General features: G+C 44.3%; 1 protein-coding gene across 46 annotated transcripts in view; it reads right to left on the bottom strand.

The window, feature by feature from the left end:
- Positions 1–12,762, bottom strand: part of KDM2B (lysine demethylase 2B) — a 145,830-nt gene that overhangs the window by 57,942 nt on the left and 75,126 nt on the right. For all 46 annotated transcript variants that reach the window (XM_084996127.1, XM_084996087.1, XM_021073422.2 and 43 more), the window contains one exon: positions 2,618–2,704. In XM_084996127.1, the coding sequence (XP_084852253.1) occupies positions 2,618–2,704 (87 nt within the window). The remainder of the gene's footprint in view (positions 1–2,617; positions 2,705–12,762) is intronic.

The raw sequence follows: 12,762 nt of genomic DNA, 5'->3' as shown, positions 1-12,762 counted from the left end.
GCCAAGCCATGGTTTCCTCTATACACTCAAAGCAGCCCTGGGGCCAGGCGGGGTTGTTTTAAGGTGCTAGGTCTGCAAGTTGTGGTCTGATAAATGACATTTACATTTACTGCCATGTAGGGGAAAGTCAACTCTAAAATCTCATACATGTCCAAAGATGGGGGAACTAAAGACCGAAGATATCCTTTTCATTTCTTTTTTTTTTGAAAGATAACTTTATTGCTCTCTGCTTTTTTTTTTTTTTTTTTTTTTTTTTGGTCTTTTTGCCATTTCTTGAGCCGCTCTCATGGCATATGGAGGTTCCCAGGCCAGAGGTCTAATCGGAGCTGTAGCCACCAGCCTACACCACAGCTCACAGCAACGCCGGATCCTTAACTCACTGAGCAAGGCCAGGGTTTGAACCCGCAACCTCATGGTTCCTAGTTGGATTCATTAACCGCTGTGTCACGACGGGAACTCCCCCTTTTCATTTCTGTGGCCACTTCAGTTCCCAATAAACTTCAAAGAGAATTAGAATTCATTACCCACAAGGAATTGATAATTTTCCCATTAACAACTTCACATTTAGAAATCGACCCAAAGAGGATAATCAAACAAAAGTGAAAAGTACAGAGCTGCCCAGTAGAAATATAATGTAAGCCACATATGCACTTAAACATTTTTTTGAAGCCACACTTTTAAACGGTAAAAAGAAACAGGTGAAATGAATACGAATAATCCATTTTAACTAATACGTGCAAAATATTATCATTTCAACTAGGGTTGCCAGATTTAGCAAATAAAAATATAGTGTGCCCCATTTCAGATAAAGAACAAAAATTTTTTTCAGTATAAGTGTATCTCATGTAATATATAGAAATATTTACACTAAAAACATATCTGTTGTTTATCTGAAATTCAAATTTTTATTATATAGCTGATTTACAGTGTTGTGTCAATTTCTGCTACACAACATAGTGAAATTCCTTTTTTTTTTTTTTTTTTTTTTTGCTTTTTAGGGCCGCACCTGCAGCCTATGGATGTTCCCAGACTAGAGGTCGAATCAGAGCTATAGCTGCGGGCCTATGCCATAGCCGCAGCAACAGCAGATCTGAGCTGCGTCTGCAACCACAGCTCATGGCAACACCGGAACCTTAACCACTGAGACCAGGGATCAAACCGGCCACCTCATGGTTACTAGTCGAATTCATTTCCCCTGCACCACAATGGGAACTCCCTAAAATTCAAATTTTTTTTTTCCTTTGTCTTTTAGGGCTGCCCCCGCAGCATATGGAGGCTCCCAGGCTAGGGGTCCAAAACGAACGTATCCTCCGGCCTATGCCACAGCCACGGCAATGTGGGAGCCAAGCCACGTCTGTGACCTACACCACAGCTCACAGAAACACCAGATCCTTAACCCACTGAGTGAGACCAGGGGTCAAACCTACATCCTCATGGATGCTAGTTGGGTTTGCTAACTGAGCCACAACAGGAACTCCTGAAATTCAAATTTAAATGGGCTCCTCCAACCCCTTTCTTTTTGTCTTTTAAGGGCCGTACCCACAGCACATGGAAGTTCCCAGGCTGAATCAGAGCTGAAGCTGCCAGCCTACACCACAGCCACAGCAACATGGGATGCAGGCTGAGTCTGTGACCTGCACCACAGCATACATACATATACATACACCACATACACATGCACCACACATACATACATATGTATGTATTGATACATACATATCCCACACAAGACACACCAACATGTTTTGTTTTTTGGGTTTTTTGGCTGCACCCATGGCAAATGGAAGTTCCCAGGCCAGGGATCAAACCTGCACCACAGCAGAGACTCAAGCATTGCAGTGACCACACCAGATCCTTAACCCACTGAGCCACCAGGAAGCTCCAACACACCAGCAAGTTATTGGTTTTCTCTGGACGGTGGACTCTGGGGTGGGCAGTGGTAGAAAGTTTGTTCTCTGTTGTCAGTTAGCCCAACCTTTGTGTCCTCAGCATTAACAAGTACCCTAACAAGTGACTTCACCATTTGAAGCCTCAGTTTCCTCATCTGTACAACAAGTCACAAGTGTCTATTCCCATAGGATGGTTGGAGTGTAAATAAAACAGGGAATGGGGAGGGAGGATGAGGCAAGGCAACTTTCCCTGCTATGTTCTGTGACATCAATACATTCTTCCCACTGTCTTTCTCCTTTCCTAATTAGATTTTTTTCACCATGAGCATCAATCCATTTAGAAAGAGGAAAAAGTTTGTTTCAAAAGAGGAGCAAACAGCCCATGAAGCAGCTGGAGGGCAAAAGGAAGGAAAGATAGAAGAAAGGAGAGAGGGGAGGAGGGGAGGAAAGGAAGAAAGTTCACCTAAGGACCAAAAGGCCAGGTGTCACTTCGCCAGAGTTTTCTGAGTGACCACCAGGGGGCAGTGCCTGCTATTTCCACAGCTACGGAAAATGAACCCTTCTGGAAAAACAAAAACTCTCGCAATGAGCAAATCACCGAAACCATTCATCTTAACCCTGGCTGCCCTCTGCCAGGCATCCTCCCTGAAAAGTGGTCGACACTGATCTTACAAGAGATGTGAAAAAGCAGTGGATATGGTCTCCCAGCTTTGGGTACGGTGTCTTACCTTTGGAGTCTTCTTTGGCCAAGTGACTACAGGGACCCCAGTGATGGCCAGACTGGGATCGTCGTCCGCATGCTCCTTCAGGACATTCTGTGGCCAAACAAAGGAGCCATATATTAGCCCAAGGTAGAAAGGATGTCTCTGAAGGGGGCTAGAGACCAGACCTTACCCAGCAAAAGACTGCAGCTCTCTGAAGAGTCAACGCCTGCCCCCCATTCCACCAACATCCACATGCTCAACAGGTCACCAGGGCTCCCAGGGTTTGCAAAACACACAACAGGCCCCTCTCAAAAAAAAAAAAAAAATTTTTTTTTTGTTTTTTAGGGCCATACCTGCAGTTCCTAGGCAAGGGGGTCAAACAGGAGCTGCAGATGCCAAACTACACCACAGCCACAGCAACGGTGGATCTGAGCCACATCAGCAACCTAGGCCGCGTTTGCAACAACATCGCATCCTTAAACCACTGAGCAAACCCAGGGATCAAACCCACATCCTTAGAGACAACAGTGGGTCCTCAACCCACTGAGCCACAATCGGAACTCCCCAAAAAATATTTAAAAGTCACACACCACCCTATGATTTCTACAAATATATTGCTCACTGATCATACTTATGACACCAAACATTTGTCCTGGGCACCACAGACTCTCATGACACAACCACATTTAATCCTTACCAAGCCCCACGGAAGGGGCTGGGGAGTGGCCCAACAGATATTCTAAAGTCCATAAACTCAACTATGTGCTCAGAGAAACAAACGAAACCAACCACAAGTTCTCACCTATGAGCCCTGACTCTGGATTTCCATCAGTCAGCAAGCCCTATGACTGCTCATCCTGGTGTGAAGACATGTCATTGGTTTTTGGGTTTTTTGGGTTTTTTTTTGTTTTTTTTTTTTTTTTCATCACAGGCCCTAAACACAAGTAGATACTCAATCTGCCTTGACCAAGCTTGGATTCAACTGTCCAAATGCTGGCAGGAAAAATGGGCTGTGATGGACATACTGCCAGGGTCTCCCACATGGCACTTTGTGTTCATGGTGGTTTGAAGGCTTTTCAGGATAATTCTACTCTACCAGATTTTGGCCTTGTATGCAATTAACTGGAGAACTTTATCAAGATGTAAGATGAACTCTATTGAACTTCCCCTAACTTAGAAGTGAGGCTATCAAGGTTCAAAACGGCTCGAAGGACTTGACTTGGACACTGCCACAGATCAGAAGGGCAGAGCCCATGAACCCTGCCCTCTGGCACCAGACACGCTGGCCCATGACCATATCACGCACCAGGTTTTTGGCTGCATCCATGCCGTGCCATAAAAAAGCATTAAGGGATGGACACAAATCTGTCACTGGCCTATTCAGACCTCAACCATTAATTTTTGGATTATACAAAAAACTTTCTGCAGAGACAGTGAAGAAAGGAGTAAGTTGCACAGCAGCACTGCACAGGAAGAACAGAAACTCAGAAAGTAAATGTAGATGATTTTAACTCGCTTTCCCTAATCTTCACCAGAAAGAATCCAATTCGCTTACAATTCACTTATTGTCCTCCTTTTGTGATCATCATTTGTTTGCCCTATTTTTTCAAAATGTACCATTACCGCAAATCTACCTGAGGGATTCCCCCCTTTCCACATGGGAGGTGTTCGACAGCACAGTGGTCAAGGGTTTGGGCTCTGGGGCCACCTGGGTTCAATTTTTCAACAAGTACAGCTTTCTCTAAGTCCCACAGTCAAGATCAATGATTTGTAAGTGCTATTTATAAAATGTCTTGGGGAGTTCCCACTGTGGCTCAGAGGGTTAAAAACCCAACAAAGCGTCCATGAGGATTTAGGTTCGATCCCTGGCCTTGCTTGGTGGGTTAAGGATTCGGTGTTGCTGCAAGCTGCAGCATAAGTCGCAGATGTGGCGCAGACACAGCATTGCTGTGGCGTAGGCCAGCAACTGCGGCTCCTATTCAACCTCTAGCCTGGGAACTTCCATATGCAGCAGGTGCAGCTATAAAAAGAAAAATATAAATAAATAAATGCATTATCCAAAGGTTCAATGCTATATCCCCAGCCTCACACCATGACTAACCTACAGTAAGCTTCCAGCAAATAACTTATAATAAAAATGAAACCACAAATCCCCAAAGAGGGACTTTCTACAAAATGTCTGACCAGTAAACCTCAAATCTATCAAAGTCAAGAAAACAAGCAAACTCTGAGAGACTGTCATAAAACCAAGAGGAAAGGACAGAAGATAAAAACTGAAGAAAGGAGTTCCTGCTGTGGTGCAATGCGTTAAGAATCCAAGTGCAGTGACCTGAGTCGCTGTGGAGGCACAGGTTTGATCCTTGGCCTGGCACAGTGGGTTAAAGGATCTGGCATTGCCACAGCTGTGGTACAAGTTGCAGCCGCAGCTCTGGCTGGATCCCTGGCCTGGAAACTTCCACATGCCACAGGTGCAGCCATCAAAAAAATCCCAAAACTGAGGAAACGTTAATAAACTATAGACTTTAGTTAACAATAACACATCCATTCCTCAGAAGCAACACATGCACTGTATTAATGTATGATGTTAGTAATGGGAAACTGAATGTGTGGTTATACAGAAACTGTACTGTGGCATTTTTCTGAAAATCTAAAACTGTTCCAAAACACAAAATCTATAAATAAAAAGTAACTTTTAAAAAAGCCAATCAGACAGCTGTTATAGTAGAAACAGCTACAATAAGGGAAAACAGGATTCTTCGGCTGCCAATTTTTCTAACACACACGCAGCATGTTTCAAAAGAATTACGACAGAAAGGAAACAAGCATGGAGACGTGATTCAACTCAGGTGTGGACTTCACATGGCGCATCCAAGAAGCAACCAAAGGCTGCAGGCAGTGGGTTCTGACATTGTTTAGAATTGCCAGTTCCTGATGAGGATAAAAAAACTAACTTTTCATCAGTTTCAGTTGTTGTTGTTGTTGTTGTTGTTTTAGGGCAGCAGCTATGGTTTAGGGGTCGAATCAGAGCTGCAGTTGCCAGCCTACGCCGCAGCAACTCAAGATCCAAGCTGCATCTACAACCTACACCGCAGCTCACGGCAACACCGGATCCTTAGCCCAATGGCACCGGAGTGGGCCATTCCCACAGCCCTCTCCCCGCCTCGGTCCACCACTCAGGGATGGCTGGAACTAGCTAGGTGAGGGGTAAGCTTCAGGAGGGCAGGCACCACATGCTCTGTTGAATGTGTACAGGAGTAAGTTGTATTGAGTGCTTGCTCTCGAGCACTGTAATAAATATTTCATATTTACACTCTTCTCCAATCCTCTCAGCCACCCTGTGGGTGAACTCCCATCCTTTCCACAGTGTGGATGAGAAAAGCAGGGTTTGGAGGTTGATGGGACCTATCCAAGACCACTCAGCCAGTAAGAGGCAGAGGGCCCTCCACTCCACAAACTTCACTTTTTTTTTTTTTTTTTTTAAAACAGTCACGCTAGCAGCATATGGAGGTTCCCAGGCTAGGGATCGAATCAGAGTTGCAGCTGCTGGACTGCACCACAGCCATAGCCACTCCGATCCAAGCTGCATCTGTGACCTACGCTGTAGCTTGAGGCAACACCAAGCTCTTAACCCACTGAGCGAGGCCAGGGGTAGAACCCACATCCTCATGAATACTAGTCGGATTCTTAACCAGCTGAGCCACAACACAAACTCCCACAACCTGTGCTTTTTAACCAAGGTAACTTCAGCCCATTTTCTAAAAACAGAAAGGGGAGCCATGTCCATAGCAGCATTATGCATAACAGCCTAAAGGCAGAAACAACCCAGGTGTCCATCTATGGGTGCATGGATAAATAATATGCACTACATACATACAATGGTATGTTTTTCAGCCTGAGAAGGAAGCTCTATCCCATGGATGAACCTGGAGGACCTTGTGCTCAGTGAGATAAGCCAGACACAGAAGGCAAGTACCCTATGATTCCACTTCCAGGATGGGCCTAAAGTAGTAAATTCATACAAGCAGAAAGAAGAAAGGTAGTTACCAGGGGCTGGGAGAAGTGAGACATGAGGAGGGTTTTTTGGTTGTTGTTGTTGTTTCATTTTGTTTTGTTTTTAACAGGCGCAGAATTTTAGTTTGGGAAGATAAAAAAGTTCTGGAGGTGGATGGTGGTGATGGTTGCATAACAATGTAAATGTACTTAATGCCACTGAACTGAACACTTAAAAATGATTAACAGGATAAATTTTGTGTAATGCATACTTTACCACAATTTTTTAAAAGGGGAGGGGAGAGGGGGGCAAAGCAGCCCCTCCGTAAGGAATAGATTCAGAGGTTAGACAAAGTAGTTTGGGGACGTACTATCTCACTAGTTCAGCTCTTGCTGTTTTGCCCAGGAAAATATGATTTCTTAGAGTCAGAAGACCTGGGTTCGGGTTCTACTGCTTACAAGGGGTATGACCTTGGGGAAGCCACAGTTTCCTATGGTGCCACCTAGAGGTGGAACAGTGACATCACCACCTTGAGGGTAGGTTGTGCAGCTGGGTAATTTTACTACCATTCTTAGGAACATCTGTTGAGTGTTTGCTCCTAACATTAAAATAACCCAATCTGGGAGTTTCCACTGTGGTGCAGCAGAAATGAATCCGACTAGTACCCATAAGGATGCGGATTCAATTCCTGGCCTCACTCAGTGGGTTAAGGATCCAGCATTTCCCTGAGCTGCAGTGTAGTTTGCAGATGCTGCTCGGATCCCCGCATTGCTGTGACTGTGGTGTAGGCCGATAGTTGTAGCTCTGGTTCGACCCCTACCCTGGGAACCTCCATATGCCTTGTGGGTGTGGCCCTAAAAAAACAAAACAAACAAAATAAAATAACCCAATCTGTGGGATAAGGCAGAGTATCTTCATTTCACAAAAGCAGAAACTAAATTTCAGAGAGGTTCAGTGATAGAGTTCAAGGTCACATGGCTGGGAGTAGTAGAAACCTAGCATTGACTCAGTCCACCTGGCTACAAGCCTAAGGCGTAACACTGGATGATAAAGCTTCAGGAAACCAAGCCAGCAACCTCTGAAGCTGATCTCTATCCTATTATTAAAAAAGAAGACACCTAGGGGACAATCTGGGCTCATGTTTACCATTCAACTAACAAATACAGAAGTGAATTATCCTCATCTACTCTTTGCAAACAAGAAAGATAATGAATTCAGCCACTAACTCCTTTATAAAGCATTTGTCAAACATTCCCCCCAGTCACAGAAGAGGCACATGTGACCAAAGTGGCCTGCAGAAGGATGAAATTTTGACATTTCATGGTTCTTAATAGCCCATATGAATTTCACAACCTCCACCACAATGTATCAAGGTTTTTGTTTTTGTTTTTCTAAAAATAATGTTTCCTGCCCTCCCCATTTTAAAAAAAGGCTTTTCAGGAAGATGTTCCATGTTTAGCCAAAGTTTTTATATATATATATATATATATATATATATATATATATATATACTCACACACACATATATTATACATATATAGACATACACATACATGTATATATACATACATACATACATATATACATAGATTGGTAAATAGATAGATAAGAGGCAAGGGGACTTCCACAGGATTTTCTGCCCCCTTATTCCAATCTCAGATTGGCTGGGGGTGACAAACTCAAATTGTCTCCAGGAAACAATAGGTAAAATGAAAAATACGAACAGGCTAGAGCAACAGAGTGGTGCAGCCTATGGCAAACAAAAGACCACGTGCCCCATTTCAAGAAGGTGAATGCTACTCACTTTCAAGGTACTGACTTCCCATGGGAATAAAAGGTTCACTAGCTCTCTGATTTTTCAAAACTCAAAGATCCCGAGTTTTACTGCAAACCTCTATAATTTCAATGTTACCAAATGATTTTTTTTTTTTTTTAAACCACTGTAAGCCAAATCTATCTGTGGGGTGATTCAGGCCACGGGTGACCAGTTTACAAACACTGCTCTGCCAATGACTGGAAAGAATACCTGCTTGTCTTGGTTTGTTTTGAGTTTCCTTCTGTGCTGTCTCAAGGTTTCCTTGCATTTCATTATCAGACTGGGGTTGTTAACTCACAAGCATTGAAGTGAGGCCTCTATAGAGAAATGTGCAGTTACAAAAGCTAATACTGAAGGTGTAATTATTGTTAATAACTAATACAGAATGATAAATAATAATTAAAATTAATAGAGACCTCAAGTTTCCCTGAGTCTGGGAACTCACACAATACACTTCCTGAAGGAAGCCAAGCTCCTCTCCACATGTGGCTGTCAATGGCCACGAGGGGGCGCCCTGGGCTCTGTCCCCCACGGAAGTATTTTCATTAGTGTGTGACAGGCTGCAGGAAGAGGAGATTATTCTAATTGGAGATTTTCTCTCTGAGAAATAAATTGTGCTGAAGAGAATCATGTCACTGGCTTCCCTGGGCTCTGCTAGAATTTATAACACTCCCTGGGGCAGACTAGGAAGTCCGGGTGCCTGTACCAGCCCAGCATTCTAGGTTACATACACACTACCAGCCTTATGAGTAGGAAAGAAGAGGTCAGTCTTTCTAGAAAACGACTAAGGCCACCAGGCCCTTTCTGCTGGAAACTGCCCTGCTTTTGACCTAACAAGATAACCACAGACAATGGACATGCTGGGCCTCTGCTCCCCCTTATGCCAACTTCTCTCAAAGAGCTTAATCAGTTAACAATGGATTCAGGCCCCATGTTTCCCCAGGGTGGGGCATTAATAATTAGAAACTCCCTCTCTAACTGAGACTAAAAATACCAACACTGTGACAATAAAGCAGAGGCGGGCATCAGGAAAGAATCACAACCACAGGCCAGCAGAGGGAAAATAACAGCCCAGAGCAGCTCCGGCTGTTGTGGGGAACCCAGAAGGCTCAGGGGTCCCTCCTGGCCATAGGTAAGGACCCTGCATCCAGGCATCAATACACCTTTGGTCCCTCAAGATCCCTCCCTCCACTCCAGCAGCCAACCACCATGTGCCTGCTTATAAAAACTCACCTGTACTGGGTTGAACTGTCTCTCTCAAAAAGGTTAGGTTCAAGTCCTAACCCCTGGTACCCATAAACAGGCTCTTACTTGGAAAAAGAGTCTTTGCAGATGTAATTAGTTAAGGATCTCAAGATGGTACAATCCTGGATTTAGGGTGGGCCCTAAATCCGAGGATTGGTTTGTTGTTTTTTGTTTTTGTTTTTTTTTGCTTTTTATGGCTACACCTGAAGCATATGAAGTTCCCAGCATAGGGATCAAATTGAAACTGTACCTGCCTGCCTACACCACACCCACAGTAACACTGGATCCAAGACACATCTGTGACCTACACTGCAGCTTGCAGCAATATCAGATACCTAGCCCAATGAGCAAGGCCAGGGATCGAACCCACCCCCTCATGGATAAGTAGTTGGGGTTCCACAATGGGAACTCCAACTGGTGTCTTTATAAGAGAAAGGAAAGGAGGATCTGAACAGACACACAAGGGGGCAAAAAAGGCGATAGGAAGAGAAAGGCGGAGACCGGAGTGAGACAGCCACAAGCCAAGGAATAGCAGGAAAACTAGAAGGTGGAAGAGCAAGGAAGGAAGCTCCCCTAGAATCCCAAAGGGCACAGCATGGGCAACACCTCGATTTCCCACTTCTGGCCTCTGGAACTTTCTGTTGTTTTAACCCACCAAGTTTGTGGTCATTTGTCATGGCAGTCACAGAAAACTAATATACCACAATTGCCATTATGCATCAAAAGCCCAACTGTGCTGGAGGTCTGGGCATCACACCTCATTTTGTTTTGCAAAAGAGCCAAAAAAGACCCAGGAAGGGAGACTTGGATAAACAGGTGTATTCTGAGGTTAAGACCTAATGACCCCAAGAGAGAAAAACTGTACAAACCTTCCTTTCATAGTCATTACAAACCTTCCTTTCATAGTCATGGATTTAGACCAAAATGGCCTATGGGTCTGTGGTCTTAACACTCTTACACTTGACCTTAAATGAGTCTGTTTTTACTCCACAGTGTCTGAAATAATAACACTATCAGCTCCAGTTCACTGAGCACTAAAGCCTCTGTGCTAAGGCTTTACAGGTGTCACCTAACTAAATTCCAGGAGGCATGATTTTTACTATTCCCATTTTACTGCATTCCCCCAGAGCATTCAGCCAGTTAATGGATAGCTGGGGATTCAACCTGACTCCAGAAAGCTTTGTTTTAGTTTTGGGGGGTTTTTTTGTTTGTTTTGTTTGGCTGCACCCATAGCATGAGGAAGTTCCCAGGCCTGGGATCAAACCTGTGTCACAACAGTGACAGGGCCAGATCCTTAACTCACTGCACCACAAGGGAACTCCCAGAACTTACAGTCTTAAAAGGTAACACCTCACTGAGTGATGTACTTTTTTTTTTCTTTTTTTTTTTTTTCTTTTTAGGGCCACACCCATGGCATAGGGAGGTTCCCAGGCTAGGGGTCCAATCGGAGCTGTAGCCGCCAGCCTACGCCAGAGTCACAGCAATGCCAGATCTGAGCCGCATCTGCGACCTACACCACAGCTCATGGCAACACGGGATCCACCGAGGAGGCCAGGGATCGAACCCGCAACCTCATGGTTCCTAGTCAGATACATTTCCACTGTGCCACGACGGGAACTCCTGAGTGATGTACTCTTAATTTAGGATTAATTTTTTTTTTCTATTTGTGTTTTGCTGAAATAGTATGACTGATCTTTTTAGTGCTTAATTTTTAAAAAATTAAGCAACACCTGAAAGCAGTTCCCCTGACTCTTCCATCCCCTTAGTTCCATTCTGCCCCACAATTCTAGGTGGCCCCATAATTCCCTGTAGCCCCATAATTCTATGCAGTCCCATAATTCCATGAAGTCCCACAATCTCATGCAGACCCACAATTCCAAGTGGCCTTACAAGTCCACCAGTCCCATAATTCTCCAAGGCCCCATAATTCCATGCAATAAGAAAGGTGGTTGTCTATTGTGCACAGGCACTGCCAACCCTAGCGGACACTCTGGCAGCTAGGGGAGCACAGAATCATGGAAAGAGAGCCTGGCATTATCTTAATTAACAAAGACAGCTGCAGAATCACCTTGCAAAGGTGTATCTGACAAAGATCCTACCACCTCCTATTTCAGTGGTTACTGCACACTTCAGCCCTTCACAACCTTGTAATGCATCCGGTTATTTTCAAGTCATTTGCAATTGATGTAAGGAATAGGCGCATGCCCTCCTTTCCTCCCATCGGAGGCCTCGACTCTCTTCCTGAGCTCTAGTTGAAAGCAGAAACTCCTCTAAGGAGGGACAGCATGCACGGCAACTCCCATCTAACCATGAATTACTTTGTCCATCCATTAACGGTCGCCAGTCCACAAGGGAATAGGGAAAAGGACAGGGCACTGATTTGAATTGTGCGCCCCTCAAACTTGAAGTGCATCTAAAAGCTCAGAATGTGACCTTATTGGGAAATGGCTCACACTGGATTAGACTGGGCCTTAATCCAGACTGATGCTCTTATGAAAAGAGAAGACACACAGAAACACACAGAGAAGACAGACAGTGGCAGAGACTGGAGTGATGTAGCTACAAGTCAAGGAACTCCAAGGGTTGCCGGCAACCCAGAGAAGCTGGAAGAGACGAGGCAAGATCCCGCATCCTCATGGATACTATGTCGGGTTCTTAAGCCACAAGAGGAACTCCACACTTAAAATGTATTTATAAATAAAATATCCAAAATAAGTAAATCCCTAAAGACAGAAAGCAGGCTGCGAGGAGGGAGAAGTGGGGACTGACTGCCCATGGGTACAGGGTTCTGCCTGAGGTGATGAAAAGTCCAGAACCATATAGAGGTGGTGGCTGCACAATACTGTGAATATACTTAATACCATCAGACTGTACACTTGAAAATGGTTCTAACAGAAAGTGTTTCTTTCTTGAAGATTCTAAACTGGTGGCCTAGTAAGTATAGTTAATAACGGGATGGTAAATGTTATATATATTTGACCACAATTTAAAAACCTACACTACAAATGAAAGGAAAAAAAAATATGTTTTTGATAAAAGCCAAACCCTAGCCATCTGGAGACTGACTTATTTTGGGGAATCTCTAATCCCAGGGGCTCTGGTTACCATGAGCCACAG

This window comes from Sus scrofa, chromosome 14 (genome assembly GCF_054392235.1).
Source record: "Sus scrofa isolate SSC_HxYL_T2T_F1_AM1 chromosome 14, Sscrofa_HxYL_maternal_Yorkshire_Landrace_v2.0, whole genome shotgun sequence".
In the NCBI taxonomy this organism is placed as follows: Eukaryota; Metazoa; Chordata; class Mammalia; order Artiodactyla; family Suidae; genus Sus; species Sus scrofa.
This window is presented reverse-complemented; position numbering and strand designations above follow the sequence as displayed.